This window comes from Eptesicus fuscus, chromosome 10 (genome assembly GCF_027574615.1).
Source record: "Eptesicus fuscus isolate TK198812 chromosome 10, DD_ASM_mEF_20220401, whole genome shotgun sequence".
NCBI lineage: Eukaryota > Metazoa > Chordata > Mammalia > Chiroptera > Vespertilionidae > Eptesicus > Eptesicus fuscus.
In genome coordinates this window covers 31,099,728-31,125,740 of record NC_072482.1, presented here as the reverse complement: position 1 = coordinate 31,125,740, position 26,013 = coordinate 31,099,728, and the positions used below count along the sequence as shown (strand labels likewise).

The window sequence follows — 26,013 nt, the reverse complement described above, 5'->3', positions numbered from 1 at the left end:
AGTCATGAGGTCAAAATTTCCAAGATAAAAATTAAGACCACAATGTCACTGTCCAAAATCAACATTAATTTTAGAGACTAATGAAGACGTTCTTTAAAACTTAACTTTTTCTTAAATCTGCTTTTATATACCAAAACAATATCTTCAAACCATAACAAATGTGAGGTGGAAGAAAAAAAAATGACTTTGCATGGAAAATGCAAGACATTTTCATTACCTGAAGTTGAAACATTAAGCCACAGGCTTTCCAATGGGATAAGACTGTCAATACTGAAACCTGACCATGTCAAGCTTGGTTCTATACTTTGCACTTGTATTTTTTTCCCATTTAAATCGATGCTTTGCTCCAGTAATTGAGAGATTTAAAGACCAAGTTTTCTCTTGTACAAAATTAGTTTAGTTTAGTGACTGTTTCTAAATTGTTTAATATATGGAGATTTATGTCTCCATATATTGTTTTATTTTTTATACTTCTAATTTTTTAAATATTTTATCTTTTTTATTTTTTTTCCCTTAGGCTCCATGGAATACTATACTTGGCATCCTGTTTAAGAATATTTTCTTCTTTTAAATTATTTTTATTGAATTTATTGGGGTGACATTGGTTGATAAAATTAGATGGGTTTCAAGTGTACAATAATATAGACTTTTATTTTAAACTAGTGACCCGATGCACGAAATTCATGCACATTAAAAGGGGATTAATTAGAGGAAATAATTTAATATTGCTATTTGCCCTTTCTCTATAATAGAAGTGTCAGAGATGAAATAAAATTAGTAAAATGTATATGAAAACCTTCCTTCTGTCAGAGTCTGGGGCACACAATGGGACCCAGAGTCAAGTCCCCGCCCACCCACATGCACCTCAAAATCGCATGAGACCCAGACCTGGCCCTCCTCCCCCCACCATTGGGCTAGATCCAGACCCGGCCAGTCCCACCCTTGTCAATCCCTGATGGGCAGGGTGCATAGCCTCAGGTCACCTGGCCCGGCTCCAGACCGGGGCGGGGGGCATGCCTTGAGATCCTCCATCAAGCCCTGCCAGGCGGGGGGGGGGGGGGGGGGCGCAGCCTCAGGTCCCCTGGCCCAGTGCCAGGGTCGGGGGGCGCGGCCTGAAGTCCCCTGTCAAGCCCCACCTGGTGGGGGACGCGGCCTGAGGTCCCCAGGCCTGATGCTGAGGCGGGGGGAGCAGCCTGAGCTCCCCTTAACCCAGCACCAGATGGGAAGCATACCTTGAAGTCCCCCTTCAAGCCCTTCCAGGAGTGGGGCATGGCCTCAGGTCCCTTGGCCTGGCACTGGGGCAGGGGTTGTGGCCTGAGGTCACCTGTCAAGCCCTGTTGGGTGGGGGGCACAGCCTGAGGTACCCTGTCAAGCCCCATGGGGGCAGGGGAGGGCGTAGCCTCAGGTCCCTGCTGATTGCTCATTAAGGCTCCTTATGGGAACTTGGCCTCAGCTGTGGGTGCAGCCATCTTTGTGATAGAGTGATGGTCAATTAGCATATTCCCTCTTTATTAGATAGGATGACTAAAGGCCAGGTACATGAAAATTCATGCACTGGAGGGAGGAGTCCCTCAGCCCCGCCTGCCCCCTCTCACAGTCCAGGAGCCCTCAGGGGCTGGAGGCGACCCTGGTAATCAGGGGAAGGTGACACCCCATCACACCTCCGCTGCTGCCACTGCTAGCAGCACAAGCCTTGGCCGGCCCTGGTTAACTGAGCCTAGGGTGACCCTGGGCAGCTGGGCAGCCACCATCTGAGGCTTGCCTGCACCTCGGGCTGGCCCTGGGTGGCTGGGGGGCTGAGGGGACTGGGGGACTCCGGAGGCAGTTGTGCAGAGCAACTGGACACACCTGGGGCCAGGCCCAGACATGCTGTGCACCTGCTGCCCTGGCAGGGCTGAGGGGACTGGGCACCACCATCTTGTGGCTGTGGGCGCTGCCATCTTTGAGGGCATGACAGTCAATTAGCATATCCCCTCCTTATTGGCTGTGGGTGCCACCATCTTTGTGAGGGCATGATGGTCAATTAGCATATTCCCTCTTTATTAAATAGGATGTTATCAGAAATATGTTGTCAAAACCCAAGTTGTCTCACATACATACCTTTTGATGACACAGGAGTAAAAATGCTTTTTGGAATGACTACTCTGTCTTCTGAGTTTCTTGCCCAGTCAACCATTCCCTTCCGTCCTTTCATTGGGAAGTTGATGTCCGTCAGAACAGAGGCTGCAGGAAGCTTCTGAATGCTAGCCACTATTAAAAAAGTAATAATGTCAACTCAAACCTTCCAGTGTAATCAAAGGTGATCATATTAAACTTTATAGTATATTCAAAATAAAATTTCAAGTCAAAATTACATTTATCAGAGTTATAATACAGACACTTCTTATTAAACAATAAGCATTAAGGTTACTAATTCTTTTAGTTATCAACCTGGGTTTTTGTTGCTTTCAGCAGAATCATTTAATGATGGTCAATAGTGTGGTGGATATTCTAAAAGTACCAGCAGGTACCACCATACTCATTATTCATGGTAGGCCTCCATTCCTATTGTTCCAAGCCCATGCTGTATTTTTTGTTAAATATTTTTATTAACAAACTTGATTCATAGACTAAAATTTGCATTTAAAGCTAAACTTTATATTCAGAACAATTTTTTTCTTTTTTTGGTATTTAAATCTAAACATTGTCTTTGGGACAAATTGTCATGGATTAGGTAGGATGTCATGAATTTATGGAAAACAAAGCCATATTGCTCTGGGGGTCAGAACTGTCAGAATGCACATAATGAGGCACCATGAATGGTATAACCATAGAACCAATATAATATACAGAAACAGTAAACAAATACAACAAACAATTCTTAAAATGTGACCCCACAATTGAAAGTAACAAATATATATTATATATATGAATAAAAAATTGTGTCTTTATTTTTAATAAGTATTTTAACATATTGAAAAAATTATGAAGTATGTTTGCTAATGCCTGGATATATGTTTTATTATATGTACTCAATATTATTATATATTTATTATATGTATACACAAACACATATAAAACTACATGTAATAAAACTATGATGATAAAAACTTAAGCACTTATTGATTATATACATTTTCATTTAAGTAATATAATTTTTATAACCTTTACATAGGACCATAATTGTTCTACATTAGTTTTTGCTGCCCCATGCAGGATTTAAATAGAAAGGTGATAGGGAATCTCTAAAAGCTATCACAATAGGAAAGCAAAAGTAAGAAACCATTAGGCTCCTCATAAGCAAATTTCATTCTAAAGAAACTTGTAATTTAAACCAAGAAAGGATGAAAATGAAAAATTCAATATTAGTTGTATAAATATATTCTTGCACTACCGGCTGAGTTCCAAATTAAATTGGTTATGTATTATTGTACTTTATTAAAGTACTTTATTGTACTTTAGTAAAGTACTTTTAAGCTATTTTACACATCCATTATCAGCATCAGATGGAATTTCATTTGGCCTGTAATCTATAACAATAAAAGTGTAATATGTAAATCAACTGAATGGCCATCCGAACGTCCTTCTGGATGACCTTCAGGACAAAGCTGGGGCTGCAGCCACAGAATCGAGGCAGCCACCACAGCTGCAAAGGCCTACTTGCATCGGGCCTCTAGTTTGATATAATAAGCCTAAAAAGGGATTTTGTAACTACATGGTGCAGGCAAGAGAGTATATAAATTAGTTATGAATGTTAAGTCCTGTTTTCGGATAACATCTCTAATTATTTTAATTTCCATAATTGTTCAAACCATATAGTCCTTGTTGTCCAAAAATAACCCAATTCAAGTGTCCTTAAGGTCCAAATCCTCCATTGCATATAGATGGTCACTACATTGCAGTACACTCTTTCTTAGGAGTCCTACTGTAAGCTCTATCCAATATGCAAAACTAAGCTCATCTACTTCCAAACTCCTTCATTCTAACTTTAGTTTTCTTGGTGTTAAAGAAAATTTATTTCACCTCTGCTCTAAATCTGGTGGAAGAGAAATGAAGGTTTTGTTTGTTTGTTTGTTTGTTTTTTACTGTCATACAACTGGTTCCTCCTATTAAAAAAATAAGAGATAAATTGTTGGGCCTTAAAGTCTAATAATTCCTCTGTTTCCATATACATGAAAAGAAAAAAAAATTAATAGAAAGAAGAAATAAAAAATGGAGAAGAAATAGTTTCTATAAACTATATATCATTTCATCCTGAATAAATTTTAGTCTAATAAATATAAAAATGTTATATTTAAATGTGCATCTATCTCTCTTTATAAAATGCATTCATTCTTCAATTAGAGGTGCATTGGCTTTTTAATTATGATTATATAGATTATACTGTACTTTTTAACACAGTCTAGATTAAAGGAATATAAAAATAAATTAGGATCACTTAAGTTTCTACAAATTCCTTTGAATTGAGCATAAAGATACATAAAAACAAACATTTATTCATTAATTTAGTAAGAATGCATTTTTCAAGATGGTATTTTTAATAAATCATTATAAAAAGGGATACTTCATAGATTCAAATGTTAGCCTTCAAATTATCAACATACGTGTTCCTTAAAATATGAAGTATTTAAAATTGTACATCTTTACCTTAAACACACTAGGAAGGTTTTTTATGACCCTGCACTGATTAACCAGAAAACCTATTTCCACACAGCAAAAATGCTTTAAAGAGGGCTTTATGTCCTGCTTCTCTCAGTCCCTGTACCACACACCTGGACCAATCCAATTCTCAATTCTTTCCCTTCTTGACCAAGTTTAACCGTTTAAAATCCTAAGGTAAAATTTAGATGCATTTATAGTCTTTAGGGAACTGGGAAGCTCAAAGCTCAAATGTTAAGTGAGCACTACAGAGGTAAGATTAAAAATGAATGTCTTAAACTACGTCAAAAGTAAATATGTGCCAGCACTGGCAAAGGGACCTGAATGCAAAGCACAAGTGCAAAGCTACATACTTTGGTTCTGTAATAATTTCTGCATTAAAACCAGTCACTGTGGGAGTTTAGATGATAGAGCAGCTTTCCTCAAAACCGAGAAAATGCCTTTTTTATTATTATTATTGAATTTATTGGTGTGACAATGGCTCACAAAACCATACAGGTTTCGGTGTACAACTCAAGAAAACATCATCTGCACACTGCATTGTGTGTCCATCGTCCAATCAAAGATTCTTTCCATCCTCCCTTTCCCCCTTTGCCTACCTCCACCTAACCCACACCCCTTTCCCTCTGGGTATCACCATACTGTTGCCTGTGTCTATGTGTTATGTATATACATACATATATACATATATATATGTATATACATGTATACATATGTTTTTGCTTAATCCCTTCACCTTCTTTTTATCCAATCACCACCTGTGACAGCTGGCAGTCTGTCCCCTGTATCCATGCCTCTGTTTCCATTTTGTTCATCAGTTTATTTTGCTCATTAGATTCCACATATAAGTGAGATCATATGGTATTTGTCTTTCTCTAACTAGCTTATTTCACTTAGCATAATATTCTCCAGATCCTTCCATGCTGTCACAAAAGGTAAGATTTCTTTCTTTCTTTTTACAGTCAAGTGTAAATGTATCATAGCGTTTTTTTAATACACTCATCTACTGATGGGCATAGATCTTGGCTATTGTAAATAATACTGCAATGAACATAGGGGTGCATATATTCTTTTGAATTAGTGATTTGGGTTTCTTTGGATATATTCCCAGAAGGATCGCAGGGCCAAAAGGCAGTTGCATTTTTAATTCTTTGAGGAACCTCCCTACTGTTTTCCACAGTGGCTGCACCAGTCTGCATTCCCACCAGCAGTGCACTAGGGTTCCCTTTTCTCCACCTCCTTGCCAGCACTTGTTATTTGTTGATATAGTGATGGTAGCCATTCTGATACCTTTGAGGTGATATCTCATAGAGGTTTTAATTTGCATCTCTATGATGATTAGTGACTTTGAGCAGAGAAAAAGGTTTTCTTACAGTAGTTAAAGTACTTAAAAGAAAACTCAAAATGACACAGTCCGCCGAAACCGGTTTGGCTCAGTGGATAGAGCGTCAGCCTGCGGACTGAAGGGTCCCAGGTTCAATTCTGGTCAAGGGCATGTACCTTGGTTGCGGGCACATCCCCAGTAGGGGGTGTGCAAGAGGCAGCTGATTGATGTTTCTCTCTCATCGATGTTTCTAACTCTCTATCCCTCTCTCTTCCTCTTTGTAAAAAAATCAATAAAATATATTTTTAAAAAAATGACACAGTGCCCCTGAACAAATAGGTACATCTTTTGAATGCTCCAAGAATTACCCTAAATTCACTGTATTGTGTTTTCATTACAACATTAGATTTGACCTCTTATGTAATAAAAATAGGTGACTCGTCACTGACAAACTTTGGTGTAAAATCAGCTGCATTTTCATTTTATAATTTTAATACTTTTATTTTGAACTTGGATATGCAGTCCTTTGAAAGCATCATGTCTGTTACAGGCCAAGCTCTTAAAGGATTCACGTTCAGTATAGATTTTTGCTCATCAGAAAGAATAGGGAATTTTTGCAGATGGATCTAAAAGCACAAGAGTCGTTTGTTTTTTTGTTTGTTTGTTGTTGTTTTTTTTTGTCATCACTGAGCCCTCTGGTTCATCAAGCAGGTTGGTGCTTCTAGCCTTGTTTCACGATGTCTTACCCTTTTGCTTTTACCGAGGTCCTGGAAGATGGGCACTATGTGTTCTTCATTCTTATGTGAATGGTGCACAAACAAGTTAGAGTTAATTAATCTGTACACCAGTTGCATCATGGATAATGGAAGGCATGTAGATGAAAACACTGTGGAGCAAAAGTGCATGGGTGAATGCGGCAGGAAGAAGCCAAATGGGCAAAGGAGGGTCAATAAAGGAAAGTGGGCGCTTACCAGAATGGCTTAAGTGTAGGCTCTGTACCTGGGCCCTGGATTCAAAACCCTGGTATTTTAGGGTAACTATAATGTTCTAATTTTTTGTGGAGGCAGTCTCAGTTTATCCCTGTTTTGTGTAATTATGAACAGCATCCCTATCACTTTCAAAAGTCTCATTTTAGAAAATAAATTCCATGTCCATCTTACATGCAGTGTGACACTGGGAAAATGGCCTAACCTCTCTGTGCTTCAATTTCCTCTTCTGTAACATGGGAATGATATTAACTACTACATCAGGATTTTTGAGGATGAAATAAGATAGGCAACTGATAGTTTTGTTCATGCATATAGAGCAAGCACACAAGGATTGCATAGAATCTACATGCAGTGTAATCCCCTGGCACTTAACAGCTTAAAAAGCCCTGGTTCTTAATCCTCACCCAAGGATATTTTTCATTGAATTTTAGAGAGAGTAGAAGAGAGAGGGAAAGTCAGAGAGAAATATAGATGTGAGAGAAACACATAGATTGGTTGCCCCCTGCACGGGCCTGGCCAGGGCCTGGGCTGGGGAGGAGCCTGCAAGCTAGGTGCGTGCCCTTAACTGAGATAGAACCTGGGACTCCATAGGCCTATGCTCTATCCACTGAGCAAAACCAGCTAGGGCAAAAAAAAGCCATGTTTTTTATATGTATACAACAATGCTAAGGGCATTTGGAAGAGAAGGGAACAACAGCTGACACTGATTGTACAATAATTCAGTAAATATCTATCAAATGCCTCCTTTGTGCTAGGCACTGTTCTCACCGTGGCATTTAGCCAAGTGTTTTACACATGAGATCTTAATTATATTTAAGACAACCCTGAGAGATGCTGTTATTATCAGTATCCTCAGTAGTATATGATTTTGCACTCTGGCGCAGTTTGATTTTTCCTAACAAATGTATACCAAATTTACTTGACCTTAGTGTAATATTTTTTGCACTGACTATAAAAGACAAATATAATGATTCAAGTAGAGAAAATAAAACCATCTCACTTGTCTAACAGGAGATACCACTGAAGAACGGTGGTTACCAAAAGGGGATATTGAGGTTATATATATCAATATGTGCAGCATAATCTTTATGTTTTCACATCTCTATGAAAAATCACATTTTAGAATTCTAAAACAGTGGTTTATAGGAAACACTCAGACATTCAAACAGACAGATTTTTAGTTGTTCTCCTCTTTGCTCTGCCTCCCTCATTTACTCTGTTCACTTTCCCAAAAGTCTGGAATGAGCAATATGAAGGTGATAGAGAAAGACCAGCTCACTAGAGAGCAGTATGTAGCCATCCCTTTTCAGGAAACAGAGCCACGAGGCAGGGGCGGCTGCAAGGACCCTGGTGCTGAGAGCACAGCGCACCCTCAGTTCATCTCCACCATCCCCATTACACAGTGTAGGATCCCCTCATCCCAGGAGCGCACACAGTGACTTAGATGGTCTCAGGCTTAGAAATGTTCTTCCCATGAGGAGTTTACAGACTTTTTTAAGAGAAAAAAGCAGGATTCTCTTAGTTTCAAAACTAAGACAAATTAGATAGTCAATAAAGTAACTATATGGCATATCAAAGGAACTTTTTTCAACCTGTTGCTTTTTAGTGACATAGTATATGTATTGAAACTTTAATTAACCATTTTGCATATTCCTTTCCAGAATCAAAATTTTAAAAAGAACTTGCAAGTTGTTTGGGAGGCATCAGCTCTAGATTCTATTTAGCCATTTCAATCAAGCCTGGGAGCCTTGGCACAGGTGGGCGTGTTTCTCTTTCCTGCTCATGGTCTTTTGCCAGACTTCAGTGCTCTCTATGGGGGAGGGACTCCGTCCACTTCCTCTTGGGTCTGCCCCACTTCCCCACATGCAGTCATGCTGACACAGGTGGTACATGCACTCCATACACATGGCTCTGTTCAGCTGAACTGTCTCGACTAGGGACTGGCCAACTATAACTCACAGGCCAAATCTTGTCCTACCAGCGATTTTTGTTTGGTCTGCAAGCTAAAAATGACTTCCACATTCCTAAAAGGTTGAAAATAAATGTTTAAGAACGCTATTTCTTGGCAGGTGAAAATTAAATGAAATCCAATTCCCAGTGTCTACAAATACACTGGAACACAGACACCCCCACTCATTTACATGTTGTCTCGGGCGGCTTTCATGCAACAGTGGCAGAGTTGGATAGGGACAGCGCAGACTGCATGGCACACAAATCCCAAAGTAGTTACTGTCTGGCCCTTCACAGAAAAAGTTTGCCCACCGCTGTTCTAGATATATGTTGGAGAAGTCATTTTAAAATATTACACTTTTCCTTTAAAAAGAAATACATTCTAAAAGCATCTTAGTTTGTGCACTTTTTCTGTTATCTATTGCATGTTCTTTCTGACTTTTTTTCGATGCTACACAGAAGATAGTGAGGGAAGTTTAAATAGATCATGCCAAATTTTTTTTCAGTTTTTAAAAAGAGTATGTTTAGTGAATTTTAAAAACAGGCATTGATAAGCACTCATCTTCTCTACAAAATGTACTTCATGATTTAACATAAATATAAAATAACTCCTAACATAAATATAAAATAAACGTGAAATTGAACTCACTTTTGCATGTATACCTGAAGAGTAAAAACAAATCAATATACGAAATGCTTTAGAAAACAAATTCTTCCTTTTCTCCCAACCAGTGAAATTAAGAACAGAACTCCTGCAGAGGAAAGAGCACTAAAGGATGGATAATTAACCAAGTATACACCTGAAACTTACATAATTTTATTAACCAATGTCACCCCAATAAATTCAATAAGAGTTAAAAAATAGGAGAGCTTTTGTATATGCAGCACGACTGACTCTCTTTTCATGTGTGTGTTACTGTTTTTCTATTTAAGGGTGTTGAAATTTTCCTAGAGAAATCAGTCTGGAAATTATGAAGAGTTAGGCACCAATCAGGCAAGAAACAACAGCTCAAGTCAACAACTCAAGGGCTTCCCAAGATAGCAAATCACCCATTTCCAGAGGAGTAATGCAATGACAAGTGAAAATAGCAAGGAGAAAAGAGATCATTGTGGAAATTCACTCTTCCAACAAACCTCGGTTGAGCCCTAAGAGAGTTCCAAGCACTGGTCTATCACTGAGGATTTAGCAAGTGAGAAAGAGACACATATTTTTCACTCTTAAAAGAGCTCATACTCTCAGGGGGAACACACAACTTTTAAGGAACAAACAATGCAGATGGCATGAAAGAAAAAACTTATGAGATAGAGCAAGGTTGGTTGTGAGGAAGGCCTTTCTTAAGACGTGTAACTGAGCTGAGGGTTGATGACTGCATATGAGCTATGGGAAGAGGAAACTGCCTGGCCTGGGAAAGGTCTGTGCAGTTCCAGAAGTGTCAGGACATTCTTAACAATGCTTAGAGTAGGAGAGGAGACTGAACATTATACTGTAGGCTGATAGCTGGTCATCTGGAGCATGATGAAATTTAGAACTTGGAGATGTAAACTGGATGCCTTCTAATTAGAAGTAATAGTTGATCATGTAGACATGGATATGTTCTCCTGAAGAGAGAATACAATGGACAGATTCATTCATTCAACAAATATTAATTGAGCACCTATTACATGCCAGGCACAGTTCTGGGCACTATAAATACATCAGTGAAGAAAACAGCAAAAATCCCTGCCCTCAAGGGATTGGCATGGAATCTGGGGAGAGAGACAAGGAATAAATAAACACAACCAGATGCCAGTAATTCGAAATGATATGATAGAGAATGATGATTGGAGGTGAGAAACTTAGAGAGCGCTTCTTTGGTGAGCTGGCATTTGTGCAGACCCCTGAATAAGTGAGATGGAGAGCTCTGCAGGTAATGAGAAGATGGCAGAAAAAAGCTGCGGAATGTAGTATAGGAAAGGCTCACGTTTAGAGGATTAAGAGAAATAAACATGGAAAAACATAATAATAAATAAATCGAGGAGGAGAGAGAGAGAGAGAGAGAGAGAGAGAGAACACAATAGTAAACTAACTCAGGAACAGAGAGGTATTTGAATAATGGAAGAGTGGCTTTATAAGGAGTCAAAGGCTTTATAAGTTTCGGAAAAGGGATGTTGGTCTAAAAATGTGAAAACCATACTTTAACATTAGTTGCAGGCATGCTGTATTGTAGATGTTGGGAAACTTTTTCTATAAAGGATCAAAAAGTAAATATTTTCATCTTTGTAGGCCATTAGGCCTGTTGCAACTATCCAACTCTACTTGTAGGATGTGAAAGCAGCCACAATGAAGATCACCCATGAAAATATGGTATTTAATCATAATAAAATTATCTTATATGACCAGTATTGTTTCTGCAGCCACATTATACTGTACATGACTGTCTTGTTTGCTGATCCTGATCAAGATGTGTGAGTTGTGTTTTTTTTCCAGAGCTTTTCCTAACTAGACCATTTTTTAAATTATTATCCTTGAATTTCGGCTAAATTATTTTTTCCTTAGCTTGGTCTGTTCTCCACTGCCCCATCTAAATAAATTCAACTTTCTCTGATTCCTGTCTATTATATAATCCTGTTTATCTTCTTTATGGCCCTATTCACAGTTAAAGTTTGTCCAGTTTATGTGGACTGCCTCCCACACTAGCCTATAAGTGCCAAAAGGAAAGGAATTTTTCCTATTTACTGTTGTATGATAGAATCCTAACATGTAGTAATGTTTGACAAAACATATATATATACACACACACATACATACATATAATGAATGGGTTTTACCAAAGGCTTAGTAGGAGGCATTTGGATTTAATGTGATAACTGTGGGCCCTGGAGACAGATATAGGTTTCCAATTACTTTGTGATCTTTGGCAAGTCATTTAATTGCTCTTCAGTTTGACCATCTGTAAAAATCAATAGCCTTTCATGATGATTAAGCCAAAGGCAGCTAGTTCATTCCCTATACACAGTAAGACACAAAATATGCCGATTCCCTTTTATTCTTCACCTTAACCATTCTCTGCCTTGTGTGAAATACAAAATCCAAAAAAATAAAAAGTTCTGCCTGAGCAGTGTTGTTCAGTGGTTGGGGGTCCACCCATGAACCAAGAGGTCACTGGTTCCATTCCAGGTCAAGGCACATGTCCAGGTTGCAGGCTCAATCCCTAGTAGGGAGCGTGCAAGAGACAGTCAATCCATATATTTCTCTCTCATCAATATTTCTATATATCTTTGAAAATTAATAAAACATACTTTAAAGAAGTTCTTACATAGAAAAATATTACAACCGAGTGATGAGATACCCATTTCACACAAATATTTTAAGTACAGGTAGAATGGATGTAAGAACCTTCCTTCTGAACTCAAAAACTGTCTACCTTAACTGTCAATTAAATATCTTCAGGCATCTCAGAGGTAGCACAGTCAAAGCTTAACTCTTGATTTCCACCCATTTGTCATCATATTCTTTCCTTATTCAGCCTTTCCCATCTCTGGGAGGGTGCCTCCATCCATCCTTTTCTCAAGACAGAAAACAGTAAGTTATCCTTGACATTTCCATATGCTCAACCCCGGAATCTAGTTCCTCACTGTGCTTGTTCTTTCCCTTCCAAAATGCAACTTAAATGCCCAGGAGAACTTTCCAGCACCAAGCAACCATCGCCCTCATATCTAAGTTAGGAATCCAGGTTAGTCTCTCTTTTCATATCATTTACCATGATTTAAATTATATCTATATCTATATCTATATCTATATATATATCTATATCTATATGTATATATAGATATATACATACATACATACATATATATAGATAGATACATAGAGATAAATATAGATATACTAGTATATCTATATATCTATATATTTATCTTTCTATATGTATTTTTGTTTCTAAAGTTATTTTTTCTTATACTGCATATAATACAAAGTACATGTTCATTCATTGACTTAAGTTTCATTTTTAGAAACTTAATATCTTTCCCACCAGAGTATAACCTCCATAGGGGACAGATTCAGGCATGTTTAGCTTATCTTTTTGTGACCAAAGGATAGCTGGTACCTGGCAAGCACTTAATAAATACTGATTTAATATAAGTAAGGGAGGAAGAACTGAAGAATAGGAGACTAATTTTAACTTGAGAGGGGGAACTGGGCACAAGGTTAAGTACATGATTCTAAGATAATGGAACTAAGAACAAGGAGGTGATTTCAAGTTGTAGAATTTTAGCCACTTCATCTTACAAAAAAAGGAAGCAGGGGCCCTATGCCCTTTCCAAAAGAGAGAGGATTACAGTTAGACATATGTGCTTCACCAAATGCAACTTTGTGAGGAAAGAGAAGGTGCAGACAACAGTGATAGAGAAACTATGTACTGAGCACTAAGTGCCAGCATGGGTGCGCTCCCTGGCTTGATTCCAGGACACCCGAGAAAACAAGCACAATTAATCCCACCCTGGGGCAGTTTCGGATCATGTGCAAAAATAATCTTTAGATCCCAATGCCATTATAGTAGAGACTCATGACTTTATGGCTGGAATATAAACACAGTAAAGAATGGCTTTTGACAACAATTACTACTTGATATAGAGACATTTGTGAATTTCATTTCTTTATCATCACATTCAGAAAAGCTTGGTCTCTGGATCATCAAACCAAATAAATAAAAAATACCTCCAAACAAACAATAATTCACTCTTCCTCCCCCCCACACACACAAGCATAAACACATAAAAACACACACTGTAAGATATTGAGTGTCCTATTTCATTACAATAATTTATATGTAGTTAAAAAGGGCATACCAATCAGTAACAATTTTGTCACCTATGTAGTCTAAGTTATATTACACAATAATATATTTACTTTTCTGGTAAGAAATTGGTATTTAAAAAATAATATTCCATATTTCTAACATACTATGGCATTTTTTAAATAGCCTGATTTTTTTTAGAATTTTAAAGATGATAGAGGTTATCCTTTTTAGTAAGACTATTATTATATTTTAGAGAAAGTAAGAAAAACCTGAAGGAATTAGGAAAAATTCAAATAGAGTTAATCAGGCAATGAGTTTGGGGAAAGAAAAAGGAGATTACCTAGAAAAAAAGAAGAGAGAAATTAATGCTCTCAAATAAGAGACAGATTCTTCCAAAGAAAGAAGGTTCATATTTCCAAAATTAATAAAGCAGCTCAAATGGACACTGAAGTTGATTATTAAGAAATTTTGCAGTGGCAAAGAAAACATTTCAGTATCTTAGTCTCAATTATATCCCTCTGTGTTCCTACTGTATTTAGAATCCTATTAATAATTTCCATGTACTAGCCTTTATTTGATTTCAAAATATGTATATTGGATATATAACCTATTACCCAGTATAAATCATTCCCTTATGAACTATTCAGTCCCCATATGTATAATATTCTATTTTGTAGTGATCAGCTAAACCTTGAATAAAATACTGTTCAGCGTGTAAGTCATATGTCCTTTAAATCTTATTATTGAATTTTCAATTTAGTTTAACTTTTATTAAAATGTATCTTTATTCTTTGATGTAACATAAAATAAACCCCACTAATTTCCCCCTAAGCCCATAGCATGAATTTTAAAACAACTGCATCCATCTATAACTGCACTGCAGGTTTGAACACTGATAAATATTTCAGAACACACACACACACACACAGGCACACATACATCTGCTCCCTCATATTCATAAGGCACAGACTGAAATAGAGGATCAAATGAAAGAAAACACATTAAATTAGTCACAGGAGTAACTATTTACATTTCTTAAGTTGAAACTCTTCATGTAAAATTTTTCAGCAGGTGATAAAAGCAGAAAAATACTTTTGTTCAAAAGACATTATTTAAGAACAAAAGAGAACAAACTTATTTATTAATTAGGGGGATATAGTAATAGTACAGAATTATTTGATGCCTCTATAGAGAAAACTGCTTTAATTTTGCAGACTACAGGTGATAGATTACATGTTAAGGAGCAGGAATTATAAAATTAAAGTAGAAAGATTCCTTTGTATGAGCCATTAACGGGATCTAGGATCTGATTAGTGACAAATAAATACATGCAGGAGAGGAGTAGCTTCTTATGATAGCAAAGTGCAAATAAAATTGAAATGTTTGTAGGGTTTTAGTGTAATTGTAACACAGAAGAAAACTGTGTAACAAACACATTTTAAAACATACAGACATGCCCGACTGGCGTGGCCCAGTGGCTGAGCATCCACCTATGAACCAGGAGGTCACGGTTCGATTCCTGGTCAGGACACATGCCCGGGTTTCGGGCTAAATCCCCAGTAGGGGGTGTTCAGGAGGCACCTGATCAATGATTCTCTCTCATCACTGATGTTTCTTTCTCTCTCTTCCTCTCCCTTTCTCTCTAAAATAAATAAAAAAATATATATTTAGAAAACAAAGAAACATACAGACACATCACAAGTGGTGTTTGTGTCTCTATGGTTCTTTGTTTTCTAAATATGTTTCTAGATTCAGTTATATTATCTGCCTAGAAATCTGGGATCCTGGTCTACTTTCTGTAATAAACAATTAGTTCACTATTGAGATTTGAGTAAAATAAAAACAACCAAGGCTATTAAATTTAGGTAGGAACTTTAGAAGCTCCCTAGAGGGGCAGACTGTGGCTACGGGGCACTGAGTGACCTGACCAATATCACTCACCTGATCAGTAGCTCAGCTCATATTTGGCCCTACATTTGTCCACTGCCAATTACTGAGGGCCTATTATATGCCATGTACTAAATGCACATCACCTTTCATCTTTATAGTAACTCCTCAGGGAAGATATAATAATCTCTACTTTAGAAAGGAGAAAACTGAGGGCTTTAGAGATACAATAACGTGCAGAAGGTCAGTCAGGTGTAGCATAGCCAAGGTTTGCAGCCAAATCTAGCTCTAAAGCCAGCGTGTTTTCCTAGATACAAAACAGCATCCCTGCTTGCATCGACACAAAGGGCTCTGAACTTTCATCTGAGTCATATTTTTTTCAGTTGTCACATTCAGATGAGAATATATGTATTTGGAATTCAGTGAAGGAAGCAATGGAGACGAGGAATAATTTAGCACAAAAATCTTGCTATTACAAAATTTAAAAAAAATAGAAAAAAATTGAAAGGGAACCAGTGCCTTTTTTCCCCCTCTTCATTGGTTATTGTTACAGAGGCAGGCCACTATTGCCATAGAGATAAGCAAGCATTGCCATAGAGACAGTTAAAATGAAATTGTTTTTCATATTCACACCAAGTCACAGCAATATCCTTCCAATTGAGTTGAACAGCAAAATCAGAAAGAAGGCATGCACCAGGCAGATTTCAGTAATTTCAAATCCTTATTGCATAAACCAATAGAGACCAGCGACGTTCTTTTATAATATTCAAATTTTGTTTTTTTGCAGGCTTTAGATTTCACATCTCTCTTCTGTGCAATAAATGCGAGTCTACCAGGTTCTGAAGGAATGAGCCTCCAACAGAAGAATGAAATCGTACTGTGAAGACTGATTCCCACATCTTTCAGCTCCAGGGAACTGGGAGGCCATTTAAATTCCCATCTGGCTCCTGTGCTAATCCCACCTCTGAAAGCCTTTCCTGAGCTGGAGTCCTCCTCCAGATACTTTGAGCTGAGGCAAAACACTGGTCCCTGTATACAAACTCCTCTTCACAGCCTCCTGAGGGCACAGAAGTCAGGAGTAACTTCTTTGCAGAAACTGATGCTCTTTTTTTAGAGAATAATTAAAGAAAAATCTAACCCCAGATGTTGGTAGTTAGGTCTATGCGTCAATAAGAGAGAAACCCAAGAATTCTTTGTCTGTGTTTTCACTAGAAATCTTAATTTTAAAATTTTGGGGTGTTTTTTAAAATACATATTTTTATTGATTTCAGAGAGAGAGGGAGAAAGAGAAACATTGATGTGAGAGAGAAACATTGATCAGTTGCCTTCTGTAGGTGCCCTGATCTGGGACCTAACACACAACCTACGTAAGTTCCCTGACCGGGAATTGAACCAGCAACCTTTAGGTGCACAGGATGATGCTCAACCAACCAAGCCACTCTGGCCGGGCAAAATTGTGTGTTTTTCTATTTCAGGAAAGCTTGCACAATCCATGTCCAATATACCAAGATATACCACTAAAATGTGTATGCTCACCACCTCCATTATATACATTTTATTCTTTAGGCCTTGAACTCTTTCCCCAAAGATATGCATAGCGGGGAAAAAAAAGGATTAACAAACAAACAAACAAACAAAAAGATATGCATAGCGATGGTAGAAATCAACTTTTCCTCTGCCTTTCCTGTTCATGTTCCAGCGCTGCTGAGCATCACTGTGCATTCTAGACATTTCACATTTGCAACTGAGCTTTGTGTGACCTCGTTTGGTTTTTCAGACCACAAGCATTTTCCCAGTAAATATAAAAATGTATAAGAAATAATAGGCCTCAGTGATTTGGTCTTTACCTAGGTATTCTCCAGGAGACAGTTGCTAAAGAGATGAAGACTAAATGAGTAGCATAAGTTCACAAAATTTTCAGTGGCTACATATGTTATAAAGATTCACTACAGAAATAATTCAGGTACCCTTTAAAATGTGTATGATTATCCAAAAAATTATTTTTTAAATAAAGTAGATATATATGAAAAATATGACTACAAATAAAAATAAAGGTCAGAAGTCATTCTCCCTTGATGTAGAAATACAAAATATATTAGTAAGATTTCTATGGAATCTTTTCAGAAATTATAGTGAATTTTTTTTTTACATAACAGAAGTAGGTTAGAATGTGGTTGGCTGAGCAAGATAATATACCAAATCTTTAACTTGTAATTATTAAGATGCAACGGGATAAAAATGCATTCTCTCTGAAAGGGAAGCACTGGTGTAGGACAAACTGTGTGGATGGCCTAAACACTGACCGAAAGGTTGTTAGGAGTAAACAGTATCACAAATATTTGTTAAAAGTGTTAATTTGGCAAGTGCTACATAATATATGGAATACTTTACCAAGCATTTTCCTATCATTGTATTCACTTCTGAAAAGAGTCCCTTAGAATAATAACCACTATTTGATACTAGGGAGTTTTCATTAAAATGTAGACTTAAATAATGTATACACAGGTAATGTAAGAAAACGGGCGTTCCCAGGCAGCGGCATATAGATTCTATTCTTTCTTAATGGTAAATTAAACTACCACAAAGAAGAAGCGCTATTAAAGATCTGGGAGATTCACAGCAGAGCAGTAGTTAGGATTAGAGCTAGTAAATTGGCATAATGAGGGGATAGCAGAGGGAAAGTTTAGGGCATCTGGGTTACTCAAAATGAGAAAGAACAGCTATTAACAATGTTTACTAGTGCAAGTTTCATAGGGACAAGAAGTATTATTTAATAATGACTCCATGAATAGCTATGTCCTTGAATATGCCTGTTTAAAACAATTTAGATAAACCTGGAAATATTATGTAACTATTTTCACCCCGGCTACCTTCTACAAGGACACAGGCCTACTGATAATTTGAAACACTATAAATCATGAGTGTTTCCTACTTGAAGGTCCAGGGTTGTACTACAAACAACAATCTTTTAAAAGCTGGAGAGATCAGGGTGCTTTGCAAAGACCTTTTCAACTTGGCTAATAAGCTTTTATTTACTTTAAAAAAATTGTATTTAAAGTATACATAATAGTTTAAGTAGAATGAAGCTAACCAGTTTATGGCTAAATGGTTGACCCCTAAGAATTATTCCATTCTTGAGGTTCCATAGCTTTATAGATAGAAGAAGAAACACAAAAATGGTAGGGGAGTAGGATTTGTTTCACCTGTTAACTGGCAGCTCAATCTTAGTTACAGCTTTAAATAGTCACTTTAACGAACACTTTCATTCTAGCTTTTGTGCAATAACTCAGTGGACTGATGACAGAATGCTGATGGCTTCAAAGGATAACATTCCTTAACTGCAAGTGCAAGGATTTGTGTTGGGTTCAGGAAAAGGAATATATAAAAAACAGTATGATGACTCTAGTTAATAATACTGAATTGTATATTTGAAAGTTTTCAAGAGAGTAGATCTTAAAATGTAACTATATGTGGTGATGAATGTTAACTAATCTAATGGTGGTGATCATATATCAAGTCATTATGGTGCACACCTAAAACTAATACAATGTAATATGTCAATTATATAGCAATACAATTTTTAAAAAAAGAAAAGATACAACAAACAACTTGTTTTAGATATTTAAATGATCACCAAAGTAGGTTTATGACATTAGTTCATAGTATACAGATTTGGAAAGAAATCTGTCTTATATTTGTAGTTGGGTTCCTGGCAATGTAGTGTGGAAAGATCCTTGAATCTTCTCTCTCTTTCACACCCCACTTCTAACCATTAGTAAAGTCTGTCATATCAACCATTTATGTACCTCCAGCATCTGACCACTTCTCACTCTTTCCACTGGCATCTGGTCCAAACCACTGAGCTCCCTCATCCTGCCTATTGCAATCAATACACCACCAGTCTCTCTATATCCAGCCATACCCTCAATGGTTTACTAGTTTCCACTCCATAGTTATAATGGTCCTTGTAGGACATAAATCAGATCAGGCCGTTCGTCTGTTCAAACCTTCAGTGGTTTTGCATCTCATTCAGACTTAGTCAAAAGCCCAGTGCCATCCACAGTCTGGCACTCCCTTTCCTTCCAGACCTCGTCTCCTTCCATAGTCCCTCCCTCAGCCACACCAGCACCACTGGCCTTCTTTAGTGCCTCCAATAGATGAAGCACGGGGATGCATCATGGCTCTCCTATTTATTGTTCCTTCTGCTAGAAATGTTCTGTCCCAGCTTATTACGGTGTCTCACGCTCTCCGGGTATTCAGGTACATATTCAAACACCACTTCTCTGATGAGAGCCTTCCATGACCATCAACATAAGAAGACTCTCTCCTCTCTTCACTCCAACCCCTCACCTGGGTGGATGGCTTTATTTCTTTTCATATCACTTATAACCACTGGCCACGCTAAGTGGCACTTGTTTGACATCTGTCTCTGCTATAGAACAGGTTTCATATGAGCAAACAGTTTTGTCTAATTTGTTCACTGAAAATTCTCAGTACCTAGAACAGAACCTGACACGTATTTATGGAATGAATGTCTAAGATCCGCTAAAGCTGATTAAATATATTATACTGATGCTAGGGAGCCCCCAAAATGGGAGTCCTCAGCTGAGTGTAAGGGAGACCACACCCTCTGAGGTGCATGTCTTGCTTGCCACTATAAGGGTCTAAAAGGCCCTTCACAACCAACCTCATCAGCGCCTCCACCTCTAACCATTTGGAAAAAGTGGGTCATAAAAAATGCATTGGGAAATCCCTATTAAGTCAGCAATACAAATTCATAATGTGGCATATCATTCCAAGTCACAGTTTAAACATACGTTTGAACTATTTATTTTCTCAAGGAACCAAGTATGTTAGTAGCAGAAAAAGAAAAAAGAACACGCCACACAGGTATTTTTAGTTTTTTCTTTCTGGTCTACAGAAAAAAACACCACTTACTTCATGTATCTAGCAAGAAAGAGTGGTAGAAAGCCAGAAGGTGAGGGTAGAATTAGACATTTTCAGACTCAAGTCTAGCTGACTGAACTGTCAGGTGCTACAGATAAAAAAATAAACAAAAATAGATGTTGAATTGCGTATTTCTCAGGCTCAGTGTCAACTGACTATAAATGTCTTATCTCTAGAGAAAGGAAGTTAAAGAAGTGAGGATGTATGAGCGATAAAAGTCAGCAGCGACAGAAAGTTAAATAAGCCAAGAAAGAGAAACCATTTTATTTTTATAATTACATCATCAGATTGAAGTTCTGTTTCTCAATTGAAAACAAGATATTCTACCAAAGAAATGATTAAATTTACCAGTGAGCATAAGAAATAACAAAGACTTGATATTTATGAGACAGTGGTGTAGAGAGAAAGATGTTAAATTGTATTATGCCATTCTTCAGATTAAATTTTGATTCAATTTCAGAAAAAAAAAATCAAGTATGAATGTTCATTCTGAAAAGCCCAGGAATTCATATTTCTAGACCGAGAATAGACAGTGATATTTAGCTTGGCAAAGAAAAATGTCTCAACTTTAATGTTTTTGAGGCACTGGCCTTATTGGATTACTGGAGAGTAACTGAAACTATACTTTTCAGAATCTTTTATCTCTTAGGGTTTACATATAGAAACCACTTCTGAAATTCTCTACAGCTAACAATTATAACATTTTGTATTTGAGATATCGTTAGCCTAAAAGTGTTCCCTTTTAATCTGATATTATTAACTTTGAATAGTTCATAAAGAAACTTTTAAAATAGCAATTTGTGTATCTACAGCATTGATTCATCTGTGCAAAGTAAATCCTTGGAGATAATTGTATCGAAGTGTTAAAGTTGTGATCCATTGAAACCACATAAAGAATCATGTATGCACTTTTCCTGGAGAAGTATTGTTATATCATCAACAATCATATAAGATTTTGCTTAATGCTAATACTCTGAACAATTAATATAAGTAGCATAATCATTCTGAAATGCTCTCTCCTATTAATTACATGACAATGATTTTATGCTGTCTTGTTCTGAAACTCTTTATACATACTCTCTCTGATTATACTTACTCTGACTCTTTAGGCAACACCTTACATCTTTTAGACTATGTTGTTATTGTCCTAATAGTAGAGAAAAAAATTTTTTTCAACTATCACTTTTACAAAGTCAATTACCAAGTATATATCATAAATTTCACTTCTCTACAAAAGTTCAAGACCTCATTTTATTTTTCACTTGAGGGTTACACTTGAATATAAATATTAATATGTAAAAGACATGCTCAAATGTTCATTAAATAAATATAATCTCAATTCCTCTCTCCTGTCTTATACCTCAGTCAGTTATGGAATGCTGCCATTTCTACCATCAGACAATCTCAACTTCATAACCACATTTTGGTTACTATTTCTACTACCAGTAATTCAAGTCTTCATTTTCTCCTATATGGATTATGATACAAAGCCTTTTAGTGTTCATATTTATAGCATTTCTCCATTTCCACAAATTCTCTTTCTGCTCTAACACATTATTTACCAAAGCACCACCCTCATCAAGTCAAGCTTTAGTAGCTCCTATTGTCTTCAGAACCATCCTACACCTCTTAGATTTTATTTCACTTTTACTTCCAAACATATATGCTTTTATCAAAATAGGCCATTTATACCCTACACATAACCTCAACTTTCACATCTCTATACTGTTTTTTGCTAAAGAATGTTCTGGAACATAACCATCTCTTTGCCACTCACACTCCTTCATGTGGATGATCCAGTCATTGTCAATGATCCAGTCTACCTTTCAAAGTCAACACTAAGTGGTTCCTTCCTAAGTTTTTCTAGATCTTTACACAGAAGACTATCTCTTAGAATGAATGTCTTAATATTTGTTTTTTATGACACATACCAAGTGTACTTGGTATTTTATTTCTTTTGTTTATGTCCACAAATAGACTGCAATCTCATGTTAAGATTATTCATTTATTTGTAATGACCTGAATCACTTAGGGAAATAGTAAGATATAAGGCATTTTTTAAAATGGAACATAGATAGTAGGCTGGTAACATGTGACACATCACTGATGTTCCTTGAATTCAGTTTGATGAGTACAATTCTACTAGTAGTTCCAAGTTCAAAATTAAAATAATTTCTAAAGAACAGGCTATACTTCCTTATAAATAAATCAAATATAAATTGCTACATGAAGCTTTTATGCAAAATAGATGGACTAAAAGCATAATGAAAAACTATAAAACACTCTGCTGCAGCCTTAGACAAATCTTCAGAACAATGGAAATGCATGAGTATGCCCTATGACTGATCATGTGAGATCTCACACATTCTAGTCTAGCTTTGGAAGTGAAAACAACTGGGCCTCAAATTATTTACTTTTTTCCATTCAGTCCTTCATCCTCTTTGTATCTAAAAAACCTAACTTTTATCCTTTAATTACATTTTATACTATAATAGATATAGAAATGATAACAAAAGGTACAATTTCAAAAGAGTGAGGTCAGCAAGGTACAGAGGACATGAAGGATATGGGAGGTTTAATTTGTGAGTTTCCAGAAAGCTTTTCAGAAAGGAGTTTCAGGAAAGTGATGAGAGAAATGCTGAACTACAAGAGACTGAAGAGAAAATGTTTGGAGAGAAAAGTATAGAAAGCAAGTTTTAAACAAATCTTTAAAGAATATTTTCAGTGAAGACAACTAATTTTAAATAATATTAAGACTTGGTCTTCCTGACTTACTTGATAATAAAAATGTTTGTTTTTTTAAATTCACATTTTTTACTGAGATAAAAACAACTTATACAGAATATTTAGAACATTTAGAATACAATTTTATAATAAACTGAGGTATATTGAAAGTTAAAATCTCTCTGTAGCATATCAGTTTTCATATTCATTCATTAATTCATTTAATCAGTAATTATATTAGCTATTAGTAGAGTGATTAGTCTTTAGTAAATGCTCATTAACTTTCATTTATTATAATCATTATGTGTCTATTTGAATTTCATATTCACATGTGAATATGAAAAATAAGTATTCCATTTAAGATAAATTATTTTACAAATGCATTAGCTTGTTTAATATCTTTGTTCATAAAAGCATTTCTTCCAAATCTTGTGTTAAACATTTTGAGATCATAAGTCTTTTGAAAAGTTGATCAAAGCTATGGACCTGCTCCCTCCAAAAATGAACATGCATGCATATATACCAAACTGTTCAGATTGTTAGCATATAAGAGCATTTTATCTATCAAAAGTTGGGACAGGTAGGAATACTTTTTAATTTAAAAATCTTCAAAACTTTTCATTTGAACCATTTTTGAAGATGTCTTTCCAAAAAATGTCACTTATTTTCCTGCCATATTATTTAGATTATAGAAACTATCATCTTGATGAATAAAGGCCATGTCTTTAGACCTAAATTATTGTCCTTTGGCCCTGGATGGTTGGCTAAGTTGGTTGGAGGGTTGCCCCATACACCAAAACGTTGCTGTTTGATTCCTGGTCAGGACACATACCTTGATTGTGAGTTCCATCCCAGTCATGACCTAGACTGGAGAAACGAATTGATGTTTCTCTCTCATATCAATGTCCCCTGCCCCCGCCTCTAAAATCAATAAAAACATATCCTCGGTGAGGACTTAAAAATAAATCAATAAATGATTGCCCTTTGTCTTAGATATACTGTCCTCAAGTCTGAGGCATGAGGAGTAGTTTGTTCCCACAGTGTGGACTCCATACTCTGCTGCATTCTTTCAGTACTTCATGGTCCTTAGTGTTTCAGCATTTCATCTATTTTATTTGCCACATATGTGACTCCAACAGCACTGTGTCTGCTTCTGACTCCTTCTTTCTAAACCAGGACCCAGAAAACAAAAACACTGAAAATATTTAAAGTTGGGGAATCAGTAAGGTTCTGACTCTCTTATTGAATTTATGGTCTTCATGACATTTATTTTTGGCTGTTCAATTTTGTCTCTTTTTCAGGGACCTATTATCTATATTCAAGAAAAGTGAGGTGGCTACGCATATAGGCTTTATAAAAAAAATTATAATCTCTTTAAAAGACATGATGATCTTTTGAAGCTCTTTAAGTAGTCTTAATCCAATACACTGCGAAGAAAAGGGCCATCAGGAATTATGAATCATTCTCAATTACCTAGTCTCTGTTTATCACACATGCTGTGTGTATTGTGTGTATGCAAGCATGTGTGTTTTCAGTATAATGAGCTTGATGTCAGATAATTAATATTTGGACTTTGGATACAAGATAAATGAGTACCAACTCACGTTTTACAATTTCTACTGTAAAATATTCTCCAAGTTTGTCCTTATCCAAATATCTTAGAAATGTCAGATAAACAGTATAATCACAAAATCATATATTAGTACCAAATTGGATAACATAAAGAATATTAATAGCAATTATTACTCATATTATCCAATTCGGTACTAGTGAATTGTGATGCTTAATTTTACGTGTAACTTGACTGGTCTAAGAGGTGTCCAGAGAACTGGTAACCACTAAGCAACACTGGCAGGGCTGCTTAGCATATTTCTTAAAGTTTAGTGATGGTAGCCTTGGCCAGTGTGATTCAATAGGTTGGATGATTCAATTGGTTCACCGAAAGGTAGCTGATCCCATTACCAGTCAGGGCACATGCCTGCGTTTCGGGTTCTATCCCCCATAGGGGGCATTCAGGAGGTAGCTCATCAATGTTCCCTTTCATATCAATGTTTCTCGCTCTCTCTCTCCCTCTCCCTTCCTTTCTCTCTAAAAATCAACAATTTCTTTTTAAAAAGTTTAATGATGGTAAAGTAGGCAAACCTAGAGAACCTAATCAAAATGCAAAAAAAAATAATAATAATACACACATTTTTCAAAAATATAATTTTGGGAAGTCCAGAGAAAGGTAAAGAGGAAATGATGTTGGAAATTTATGGAATTTTATATAAATCATATCGGTACTATAGAGAATTTGATATGATGTTATTCAAGCAGACTGCTTCAAGATTCAAATTAAGTTTTCTAGACTCTAGGATTGGCTTTGTCTTTTAGAGTTTTCTCTAAATACATTTTGGACAAATGCTATGCATTACTCTGATAATACTTTTAATTAACAATGCCTTTCAGAATTAGATGTTAACACTTACAAAAAGGAAAAAAAATAATAGCTATTTGCTTCTTTTCAGTTTTTCTGGTATATTACTTTGAGAATTATCCAATCTGGCAGAGCTGTCTTCATGTTCTTTCTCCAGAAAAGAAGTAAAAAATAAGGCCCTTAGGGGAGTGGTCCCAGCTTGAATGACCAGCATCCCTAGAAACTTCCAGGTTCTTCCCAGGTGCCCCCCAAATCATAGCTCAACATGCTATCCCTTACCTGTAGATTACCTTTCTTCTCTTTGCCTAGCTACTTTTGGAATGAACATATAATTTGGATTTGCTTGGGTTTTTGAAC

The 26,013-nt window shown here is 36.5% G+C and overlaps 1 protein-coding gene across 1 annotated transcript in view; it reads right to left on the bottom strand.

Moving 5' to 3' along the window:
• The window catches only part of ADGRB3 (adhesion G protein-coupled receptor B3), a 705,567-nt gene that overhangs the window by 334,466 nt on the left and 345,088 nt on the right, over window positions 1-26,013 (bottom strand). The window contains exon 12 of the mRNA XM_054722440.1: window positions 2,101-2,250. Coding sequence (XP_054578415.1) covers window positions 2,101-2,250 — 150 coding nt within the window. The remainder of the gene's footprint in view (window positions 1-2,100; window positions 2,251-26,013) is intronic.